Below are 12117 nucleotides of genomic sequence, written 5' to 3'. Positions count from 1 at the left end.
GCCCGGCCCCCGCTGCGGTCGTTTCCGCCTCTACCTGCCCAGAGGGCCGGAAATTACCTAGCGAGGAGCGGCTTGTCCATTGTTGCCAATGTTTCAACTGCGCGGAAAGCCTGAAGAAAGTACGGGGCACAGGGCACGCGGGCCGCCCACTGCCCCTCCACGCGCCCCCACGCTCCTGGCCGCTGTGCTCCTTGCCCTGCATTTACAATGCCACGGGCCACTGGGGGAGACCGGAGCGAAGCCGGGAGGGAAGCAAAGCGGGAGGAAAAGGGAGAAGTCTTAAGACATCACAAACGCCTAGGGCACTATATAATCTGGTTCCGAGCTAGAGGGAGCGCATGCGCCGGCCACACTTCAGGCGCGTGGAGAAAGGCGCGCATGCGCAGAGCCGAGACGAAAAACGAAGCGAAGGGGTGACGGGCAGATTGGGGGCGCTGCTTTAGCTACCGAAAGGCCACAGCGGCCCGAAGGCGCGTGCGCAGAGCGCGGGACGGGGGTGGAGCTCTTCTGAGGGGGCCGGGGCGAACAGCGCCGGCCTCGCGCGCCCCCTGGCGCGCGCCCGGGGAGAGGAAGGAGCGGGAGGGGGCGGAGAGGAGGGAGGAGGCAAGCAGGGCGGGAGGGGGGAGGGGAGGCAGAGCAAGGGAGGGTTTATCGACCGGGCGATTTTGGTTAAAATATTCAAAATGGCGGACGGAGGAGCAGCGAGTCAAGATGAGAGTTCAGCCGCGGCGGCAGCAGCAGCAGGTAATCATTACAGCATTTTACATATTCATATTCATACTCAACCCCGGCTCCCGCTGCCCCCCCCGCGACTTAGCATAATTTATTAGTACTCAGGATTATTATAATTAACGGCGGGGAGATGGGGGGCCGGGGAGCACGGAGCCCCCGCCGGGCGCCAAGCGGAGGGGGAAAGAGGCTCGGAGCGGCCAGGCGGAGGGGGAAGACAAGGGGCAAAGGGGGCTGCGATCCACCGCCCTCCTCCTGCCCCTGGCCCACCCCGCCGCCGCTCGCCGCCCGCCGCCCGCCCGCCGGCACCGGCCCTCCTCCTCTGCCGGCCGCCGCTGCCGCCTCCTAGCCGCCTTGCCCGAACCCGAGCGGGTCCGCGGCGGGGCGGCGGGGCCGGGGCAGAGGGAGAGGACAATAAAGACATTTTACATATTCATAGCTGCTGGGCTGGCGGGGCGCAGTGGGGCGCGGGCGGGCGGCTGGGGCCGAGCGGGCGCGGGGTGGGGGGCGTGGAGGGGGATGGAGGCGGCGGCGAGCACAATGCCGGGGAGGCGGCGGGGCCGGAGCGGACCCCGGCGGCCGGACACCCGCACGCGTCTTCCCCCGGGAACGGGCCCGGGCGGGGGGGCGCTGCCCGCCTCGGGGGGCGGCCCTCAGGGCAACCGGGGGTGCGCGCGGGGAGAGCTCCCTGCCCGCTCCCCGCCACCGCACGGGGGTCCAAGCGGGGCTGAGCCCGGGGGTCACGGCCCCAGGCACCTCGGCCGCGCCCCAGTGGTCCCCGGTGTGGTGGCCTGACCCAAGCCAGGCCTGCTCTCTAGGTGGGTAGGGGTGAGCGGTCGTGGGCGCTAAGAGGTGGCCTGGGGCGGCGGGGGTGGGGAACCCGCGCAGGGGTCTGCGTCGCCCCCCTAGGGGGTGGACTGGGTTGGAAGGAGTCCTTGGGGCAAGTTCCTTCCGTGGGGATGTCCTCTGGGGCGGTCCGCGCGCCCCTGGCCGGCGGCCGGCAGCCCCTTTGCGTTGTCCGCCGGGGCTTCGCGGGCGAGTTGGGCTGGAGGTGCCTGGCGTGGTCTGACCTCCGTTTCCCTTTGCCCCTCCCCGCTGCCCCCCCCCACGCCGCTCCCCACACCCCTTGCGCCTGACCGGGACGCACGGGGCGGGTGGCCCTCTGGGGCCTCTCGCTCCGAGGCCCTAGAAGCTCCCAGAGGCCTCCCGAGAACTTGGATGTAAAGGGCTGCCCTCCTGCCCCAGAATGGGCTGGCCTGACAAGTTGATCTCGATTTCCTCTCTCCTGTTGGGAGTCGGTGGGGAGGGACGGGGATCCCCCTCCCTTCTTCTGTGGCGGTGTTTTCTCGCTGGGTGCTGGGTCGTCTTTACTCTCTGCTTAGCCGAACCTCTTCTCATTTGAATAATGTCTAATTCGGGGAGGTTTATATTATTGAAATGGCCGCCTGGCTTTCCCCGCCTCTCATGTTTAGTAATTCAGACCTTTAATAACAGCCACTCACAGCCCAACGCCGTGTTTATATTTTACATTCGCCCCATGTGCTTTTGTGGTTCGATATGATTCTTTTTTTTTCCTTGGCAATCCACAGGGCTCTGAGATCAAACCCAGGCCGTGCTGGGAAGAGAGGGGGAAAGCTAGGCCTTGGCTCCTCTAGCAGTTGCCTAGGCCTCATGTTCTGTGCTGCTTGATTTATTTACTAATAACCAAAATGACTACCTCCACCAACTTCCACACACTTTCCCCTCCTCCGCGGGCAAAACAAACTCTCTTGGGGCTTTACTAGCATTAAAACAGCTCCTAGCTAAGTATCAACTCTGATATGGTTTGTTTTCTCTTAAAAAGACTTTCTTATAGTTTGCAGTAGTATTGGGCCTAGGGGGAAAAAATCTGTCCTGTATTTCATTTTCAGAGCCTATGAAATTTATTTCAGTTTAATCCAAATCACTTAGTTTTGGGGATAGGTACCCCGCTTGCTCCCCACCCCCATGTTAAATACTTTAAGGCTTTGTAAAGATCTGCAGTATTTGTGAAACTGAGACATTTTTCTTTTCCTCTAAGAGTTGTGGAGTAGCTAAATATTAGAAATTCCAATTAACACTTTCTTAATTTCTTGCTGTGGTGCTCCCTTTCGAACATCTTCATTCTAATTTAAAATGGAGCTGACGTAAATTTTGTGCTATCGTTGTCATAGACTTGCTTATTTTAATTGTAGCATTGCTGAAAACAAAAATGGGGTTATGTTTTCTTTGAGTATTTGTGTCATGGTTAAATGAGTGAAAAAAGAAGAATAAACGCAGGCATTGTGTTTACCCTGATCTTGGAACTTATTCTCCTCCCAGCACACCCGCCCCTCTTCTTTAAGTTGTCAGAATTGATTTTATGTTTTATCTAGACTTAGGACAGTTGGCCTGTGAGGGGCAGATTAACTTTTACTGTTTAGAGGAAACAGTAATTTTGATTTTTGGTCTTTCCTGGGGTAAAATTTTCTTTAACATTTTTATTTTGTGTAGGGGTGTGTGTGAGTGTGAGTGTGACTGGTGTTGTCTCTCATTGGTGGATGTTTACCGCTGCATAGTTGAGGGAAGTATTAGAGGACTGGGGTTTAACACTAATGTGTTAAACCTTTGAAATTATGTTAAGACATTTTGGTGAGTGGCTAGCTATGTATTTTGTGGGACATTGGTCTTCAGCTTAATGTGTAACAAAATTCTAGGTTTGATGGACTAAACGCAAGCTAATTTCAGATAACCAGTTCTCACCATTTTTCTTCTTTCACTCACAGTAGGCAGGCCCTGAATGCAGCAGGAAAAAAAAAATCTGTAGCTTTTAAGAGAACCTTTAGGTGAATGACTGCTTCAGAGACCTGAAGTATGAGGTTGGATGGACAAAAAGCAGTAATATAATTTCATGCCTTAAATAGCATATGTTTTTGCACCCGATTCCCATGATGTGGTCAAACTGATGATGTCATTGGACAGAGGACAAGGTGCAGTTAATTTGATTTATTGTCCTGAGGTGAAGTGTAGCAGTGAAGCCTTCTCATAGGGAAACCATTTATCTCGGGACAATTTCCTTTATAGCTGCAATTTAACCACTACTGAGGCCGTAGTTATTTTATACAAAGTGATAAACCGTACATTGGATTTTACAAACAAAATTTCACTGTTACAGTTTTTGTAATACAGAAAAGGATGGATGTTGTTTACTGGCCTTATATTTTGGTTCACTTTTAATGCTATTGTAAAAATTCATTTCCTTAAAATTCTCAAATGGAGTATTTGGGTTTTAGATAAATATAATCATAGAAGTGACCTGTATAAATACTTATTTTAGATATGTTTGTTGTGGTCCCCTAAACTTTTGTAAGAAACTGTGTTTCTTAATCAGAGCATGGCTTAGGCTAGTGGAGCGACCATTTGCCTTGGAATCCATTTCAGTGAGTAATGAGGGCTATGTATTCTTTTAGGTGGAAATGATAATGTTGAAAATAAGGTAGAATACTTACAAGAAAGCATGTGCTTTGAAAACAGTTTTTTTTTTTAAATTCAGAATTCTTTTTGGATTTATCTTAATTTGGACTAGTTTGTTCATTTTCTTTTGATTGATTAGTGATTTTTAAAATTGTTCCATTGCAACATAGTGGTTGCACTTGGAATTTTTGACATATTAATAGATTTTCTTGTAAGACATTTCTCTATTTTTAATTAGTTTATTTTAAGGTGATGATTCAAATTCCGAAGAATGATAAAATTGTTGTGCTTTATTTCTAACTTGAATTTGTGATCCAAATTTGATAGAGTATTTTAGGTTACTTTTGAACCCACATGAGTTTATAACCTGCCTGTCTCCTTTTACATCTGTCAAGTAGCTTCCTGCGTATTTCTAGGAAATCCATTGTCACTTTCTTCTTTTTTTTTTGTTTTTTTTCCAGACAGAGTCTTGCTGTGTGTCCCAGGCTGGAGTGCAGTGGTGCGATCTCGGCTCACTGCAACCTCTGCCTCCTGGGTTCAAGCGATTCTCCTGCGTCAGCCTCCTGAGTAGCTGGTACTACAGGCATGCACCATGACGCCCGATTAATTTTTGTATTTTTTGTAGAGGTGGGGTTTCACCATGTTGGCCAGGCTGGTCTCGAACTCCTGACCTCAAGTGATCCACCCGCCTCGGCCTCCCAAAGTGCTGGATTGCAGGTGTGAGCCACCACACCCGGCTCATTGTCACTTTCTTAACTCTCCCACCTATTAATTATAATGATACTTTTGAATCAAGGTCTTGAAAATTCATGTGACCGCTGACCAACTGTTTTTGATTTCTAAAGGACTGTTCTGCTTCCAAACCATTACTGTAAGAGTAATTTTTAACCTCTTCCCTCAAATTAGTTTGTAATTCCTTTCATTTTGTCATTGTCAAAAATCCCAGTAGACAAGGAAAAAATAAATAGTGGCTATTATTCAGGTTTAAATGAATTCAGGTGTAGTGTTCTGCCATATTTTAAATTTACTATTCTCTGCATCAATAGGTAGTATAAAGCAGTGTAAATATAACGTGTTTCATTGCTGCCTTAGTTTGAAATAATTGTCAATCTGCCATTCATCTGGTTAGTGGATTTTGGAGTAAGTTCAGGGCTCAAAATGTTACATTGCTCTTCTCAAGCCACCGAAGATATTTAATAGAGCCTTGAATATCTTAGGCAGGTGGTTCTAAAATAACAGAAGTGGAAATTTGAATGTTAAGTATTTCCTATTAAAAATTGAAATATTTGACCTGTTTCTTGAATCTGTATTCCTTCATCTTGAATTTATTTATGTTTTTTAAGTTGGTCACTCATTTTCATGAATGTTTCCTTTGTATTTGAAAGACTGTAATATTATGTAGTAGTGATTGCCTTGCTGTTACTGGCTATTTTTGTTTTGTTTTTTAATGTTGAAACCCCGTAGTTGTAATCTTTGCATTAGTCTTTCAAGCACCATTAAAAATAATGTTGTGTGACTCATTAATTTGCCTTTATATAATTGTGTTAATTACACAGTTTTTGTGATTAGTAAAGACTTGCTATGAAGCCTGATTTTAAGCAGGAATGTGTTTTTCCTAGTGAAAGTGATTGCATTTGAATTTAGAACTATTGAAATAATTTGTGTTTAGGGAACAGACCAAGTCACAGATAAAACATGCCCCCTTTTGGTCACCCATGTTCTTCTTTCTGATCCCTCCTTAAATGCTAAATGTCTGAACAAACGTACTTACTATTTGTTGGGCATTAGAGTTGAAAGTTGTCGATTTGATTCAGTGACATATGTGCTTTCAATTTCTGTACCCTTTCTGCATGAATTTTTTCCTTTTCCTTTTTTGGGGATAACTTTGGGTCACCATTTTGCTTAATTCTTACTGTGTTGCTTAAAGGATGTAAATATCTTTTTGAGTGGTCGAAAGGGATAATAAGGTTCACAGAGAATAGCAGTTTCCTTATGCATCTTTTGCTGGACATTTTTGTGCATTATTGATATTTCATAAGTAAAGGTAGTTGAATAACTGTAGATTTTAGTTCTTCTTAGGAATAAATTGGTTTGTTTGTACCGAAGTATTTCTGTGTTCTAAACAGGTGATGAGCTCTTATAAACTGTTTCAGCAGTAATAACAATGGAAACAAAAATAGCATGAGTGGAGCCTGATTTGAAGATACTCCTTGCATAGAGTGCATATGGTTATGGGGTTCTGTTGTGTTTTTACTATGGGGTGTGAATTTTTTGAGCACTGATATGTTTGTATACTCAATGACTAATAGAGCTCTTTTGTTTTGGGTTTTATTTATTTATTTATTTTTTCCAATTAAGCAAATACTCAAGTTTTCAGTGTTGCCTACATTTTGCTGACAGGACTAGTAATTGAGCAAAAGAGGAATCGGCAAACCTCTAGATTTATCAGATTATCTTTTATTTATTTATTTTATCTTATTTTTAATTTTTTTAAGGGACGTGGTCTTGCTATGTTGCCTAGGCTAGTCTCAAACTCCTGAGCTTAAGCAGTCCTACTGTGGCCTCCCAAAGTGCTGGGACTACAGGCATGAGCTACCACACCTGGCCCAGATTTCTTTTAAACTACTGGAACTCCTGGACATTTATCCGGAGAGGATACATTATACTAACTTTTTTTTAAAAGCCAGTGTTCACATTGCACAAAGCTAAGTGTTTGTAGTAGCTTTACTAAGTCTTCAATATTGAAAGTCATAGCAAGTGCAATTTATCACATTATTTTTCATAATTCTTTGTAACTTTATATTTTTTATGTGGGAATATAGAAATGGTATATGAAATTAAATCAATAAAATAATAATTATTATTATGGCAGGGTTTCCCCCCTCTATTGAACTTTCTCTTTGCAATAGAAGATATAAACAGGAATGGCTGGAAAATGAACAATATGCTGTGTGTTAAAAGACTCATTTGTGCTTAAACATATGATCACCTTAATGGAGTTGCACTGATGCCTAAAGGGAGTACATTTTTATATGGATAAGTGACTTAGGTATTGTCTTGTTTTAGTACGCTTATTTTAGTGGTCTGCTTAATGAAAAATACAACTTTTTTTGGCTGATTCATATCGCAGCAAGCAATATTATAATTAATGTTTTAAGATAGTTACCATCCCAGTTTATAAAGGGTATCTGCTATGTACCTGGTCCTATGCCTGTGGTCTTTGGGGATAACAAGGAATTATGACTGCTGCGGAGGAGTTGGTATGTTTACTTAAGCAGGAAAAATTGAAAAACAATGTATGTAATTACATATTAAAATATGTAACAGATAATGAAGATCGGAGAATAGATCAGGGTGTGTCCAAGTTTGAAAGAGCCAGAGCATCCTAGAATATATTGTAGCTGGAAGATAATTTAGATATAATCTTTCCTAAAGCTTTTGCTTCACAGATGAGGAAATATTCTCACAATGATTTAGTGACTTGCCCGCAGTCACTTAACTATTCAATAACAGATAAGAACACAAGACTTCTGACTGTCTCCCACCTCCCAGTCTCTCCTCCTGCCCCATTGCTGTCAGTCAGAGAAGGCTTTGTGTAGAAGGTGAGACTTTTAAACCAAGCTTTAAAGGGCAAAAAGAATTTAGAGGAATGGGAATACAGGGAAGACCATTGCAGGGGAGGTTGTGTTCAACATTGTGATGTGTAGGTAAAGAATGAGGAAGCATTTGTTCTATGTGCAGGAAAGCTGTTGGAGGATTTTGAAATAGGGACTGATGTGATAAAAATGATAGGAGTGATGTGGTGGTGTGCAAGATGGTTTGAAACAGGAAGGGAGAGATTAGATCCTTAGAAACCATTATATAGAGGTATTTGGTTTATTAACTAATTACTGTAGGTGCTACTAGAGATACAAACATAATTTAAAAATTACTTGACCTCAAGAGACTTTCAGTCTAATGATTTATGAAATAAGCCGTGATAAAGGTGTTGATGATATTGTCCAATTACATTACATGGAATAAGGACCTTTGGGAGAAATTCTTGCCTGGTCTTTACAGTAGAAACTGTTTGTTTTTAGTCTTATGGACACTGAATTGTCTAATTGACTTAGTTTCCTTTTCAAATCAAACTACAGTGTTTAGGTCAAATTATTAACCTGAAAAGCACACGCATAGGCAATTATGTTTACATTTCTGTTAGCCTGATTAGTAGATCCGTTTTTTGTCCATACATTTGTTTTGTATTTCTTTTATTGTTTCCATATTTAAACTCTTTTTATCTTGTTTTATGTGGGCCACCTTACATCCTTTCTGGAGCAAGGCAGGTATAAATAACATTACCATAACCGTGACATAATGATAGTGTCTGTATTTTTATAGTACTTTAAAATTTATAGCCACATTCTCATTTTCATTACCTCAGTCCTTTCAGGCAAGCGTTACTATACCCATTTTATAGTTGAGTAAAATAAAACTCAGATTAAGTGACTTTCTCAAGGTCATGTGTTTTCATAAGCATTAAGTGTGGGTAACAGCAAGACTTCCAGGTTAGCTGTTATTTAGGCTGTGTATTAAGGCACTTTGGGGCTGTATTGTGGAGAGCTCTGAATCCTTTGTGTTGGTGTAAGAGTTTGGATTTTATTTGCTAGGCAGCAGGAAGTCACTGAATTTTTTTTTTAATTTTTTTTTGTTATGGACTGTGTCATGATCAGAGCCCTTAAAGTGTTTAGCAACTAATTAGATGCAAAGAGATGATCAAGGTTTTGAATTTAGGTTATCCAGAAAAGAGTAGTACCATAAGCAGATGTAGCGATATTGGGAGAAGGAGCCGTTTGGGGAGTAAGTCAGTGGATTCACTTTGGCATGTCATGTGAGACGTGTTTGGGTGGGTGGGTCTTATTAGGTTGTAGATTCCTTGTGAAAATTGAAAATTTTTTAGTGAATTAAATGTTTGATAAACATTAATACTAAGTTTGAGTTGCTCATGCCACTGTGCGTGTGGACTGAGTATTGAATCTGAACATTGTAAATTCTAGATATCTCATTTTGGCTTTGGCACTGTCTTCTAAGGATATTTCCTTCAGCAATACGATGGTGATAATACCAGTGTTAGAGGGATGCTGTGGGGAGTAACAAATTGACAGCAGAAGCATTTTTAAAGTAACTCTCTAATAGTTTTTCTTACATGAGCACAGGAGTAAAATCAGGAATTTTATTACTTGTGCTGCTGTGGAGAAGCAGAAGCTTTAGCAACTGATGGATTCTGTGGGGCACCTGACTATAGGCTGTTCATTTTTTGGAGCAGCTAGCATCTTAGGAGGAATGAACACTTCTAGTACTCTTCTGAAAACTTTATACGATGGAGGTGTTGCATTGAAGCAAATACAGACTTCCCTTGATTTCAGGGCATTCTGTTATCTAGCCCCCACCCTTGCCTATGCATTCTTATCTTTACTACTTCCTTAAATAGCATGACTCAACAATTCCACCAAGGAAGTTCCCTTATTCTCCATTTCTACCACAAATACAGCATATTATCAGATTTTAATTTTTTAAGAAATCTCCCTAAAATTTGAAGATCTGTCTTGGGAGGATGGCTATAATTTATCCTGAGACTTGCCTGAGACTTTCTCCCATTACCATCCTCGCAACCTCAATCCCAGTTTGAGACACATGACCTGAAAGTGCACCCAGTGTTTTAGTCAGGTCAGTGTGTGTGGGACGTTGTGTGTGAACCTTTACTCACACTTTTTCCTCCATTGGAAGGCCATGGTGTAAGGTATGGTAGAGTGAAAAAAAGTACTGGGTATTCAGAGACCTGGCTTCTCTTATCACTAATTAGCTTTGTAACTTTAGGACAAGTTACTTCACCATGCATTTTTTTTTAAATTACATTTGTAAAATAAGGGATTTCAAACTTGAAACTTTGGTGTTCTTTTTAAAAGGCAAAAGTGGAGCTGTTCTTATTAAAATTGGACGTTGGAGCAAGAAAGCATTTTCTGCCTCCTTTCCACAGTAGCTCTTGAGGCACTTTCACAGGATCCTTAGGACTTCTGCTGGTCATGACTTGAAAACTTTTGCCCTTGTTTATCTTAAGGGACCTGTCTGTCCATTTCTTTATCTCCACAAATAGCCATCTGTCAAATCTGAGCTCCTGTCATACTTTCTCTGAAATTAGCACTTAATTTGTGTTCAGTTACCCAATTCAGCACTTCGTTATACACAGTCCTATTTTCTTCTGTAGTTGATTATGTAAGTAAATCTTGTCCTAAGAGCTTTGAGTGCAGGAACATACTGGTAGGGACAGAGTAGGCCTAGACATTTAACAAATAATGAATGCTTGGTTGATGGGATTAGTGGTTCTCAATCTTTGTTGGGACAAGAATCACCGTTGGAACTTTTTCAACATGAGAAGGCCCAATTTCTAATACAGTAGAGGTCTGAAAATCCGTACTTTAAAAAAGCTCTAGAGGTGATTTGATAACATTAAATGATTACTTGTTGCACTTCAAGATTATTTATTGCTTAACATACCTTGAATAATGGTTTTCAATTAATGCACCAGAACGGCCCTATACTGGAAAGACAGACTGAGAATTAGGAGACTTGGATCCTTATTCTGCTTTTAGCATGAACTGTAATAGCTTTCTGATCCTGAATAAATCACTAAACTTTTCCAACCCGTAGGATTCTTACTGGTAAAATTATGGACTGGGCTAGATAAATAGTTTTCATACTTTTTTTTTTTTTCTTTTTAAACTGGAATTATTCAAAAACATCTTTTGGGTGAAGATCAGTAAATATAATAGGTATTTTGATCAGTTCGGCTTACCTGAGCATTTATTAAATATATAGAACATGATAAGCTTGGTTCTGTCCTAGTAGGAGAGCTAAATTTTATGCAGTGGGTAGTACTGAAGATGAGATTTAGACTTTAAACTTGAAACATCCTATTAGAATGCGAATGAACAAAGGCAGTAAGCTTATCAAGAATTGTGATATTCAGTGTGAATAAAAACTAGATTATGATGAACCAATATGGCCAGTTTTTTCATTCATTTAATTCAACAAATATTTATAGAGCTTCTCCTCCTTATAATGTACTAAGCACAGGTGATAGAATAATGAATAAGATACCATCTCTGTCCTCTCAAAGTGTATATTGGTCTATTGGAGAAATATATATTAAATAACACTGGTCATAGTTTAATGAGTAGAATATGGGAGGTTTGAAGTACTCCAGGAGCATAAGGTGGGGACTGCTAATCTGGACAAGAGGATTTGGGAAGGGGCTCTCTGAGGATATCATGTTTACACTTAGATGTGAAAGATGAATAGGAATTTATCAGTTCAAGGCCTGGGAGTGAGAAGTGGAATTGAACATGTTCTGAGCAAGGGGAACACTATGCAGACATCTCAGACATCCCTCATTATACACAGGGGCATACCACAAGGGGATTGGTTCCAGGATTCCCCACCCATGCCCGCCCCTCCCCACACCAATATCAAAATCTGCACATGCTTAAGTCCTGCAGTAGGCCCTGTGGAACCTGAGTATGTGAAAAGTGTGCCTGGGCCCTGGGCCTCAGAGCCCCTGTGAATATGAACTGTTTGCATGCCATGAATTCTGTATTTTTAATTTGCATGTGATTGAGAAAACCTGATTTAAGTGGACCCACACAGTTCATACCCATTTTGTTCAAGGGTCAGCTGTGCAATCACGTACTGCATAATGACTTCTCAGTCTATGGACCAGTATACAATGGCAGTCCCATAAGATTATAACAGAACTGAAACATTCCCATCTCCTAGTAACATTGTGATGATCCTGACCCTGTGTAGGCCTAGGCTGATGTCTGTGTTTGTGTCTTAGTTATTAACAAAAACATTTAAAAGGTAAAAAATTAAAAAATTTAA

The 12117-nt window shown here is 42.3% G+C and overlaps 1 protein-coding gene across 2 annotated transcripts in view; it reads left to right on the top strand.

Annotated features, from left to right (window-relative positions):
• Window positions 1-221: 221 nt before the first annotated feature.
• The window catches only part of POU2F1 (POU class 2 homeobox 1), a 201115-nt gene continuing 189219 nt past the window's right edge, over window positions 222-12117 (top strand). The window contains exon 1 of one of the 2 annotated variants that reach the window (XM_007989659.3): window positions 222-744. In XM_007989659.3, the coding sequence (XP_007987850.1) occupies window positions 684-744 (61 nt within the window). In that variant the 5' untranslated portion in view covers window positions 222-683. Of the gene's footprint in view, window positions 745-1461; window positions 1548-12117 lie in introns of those variants that run through there. The other variant, XM_007989662.3, reaches the window with a different exon arrangement.

This window comes from Chlorocebus sabaeus, chromosome 25, assembly GCF_047675955.1.
Source record: "Chlorocebus sabaeus isolate Y175 chromosome 25, mChlSab1.0.hap1, whole genome shotgun sequence".
Classification (NCBI taxonomy): domain Eukaryota; kingdom Metazoa; phylum Chordata; class Mammalia; order Primates; family Cercopithecidae; genus Chlorocebus; species Chlorocebus sabaeus.
This window is presented reverse-complemented; position numbering and strand designations above follow the sequence as displayed.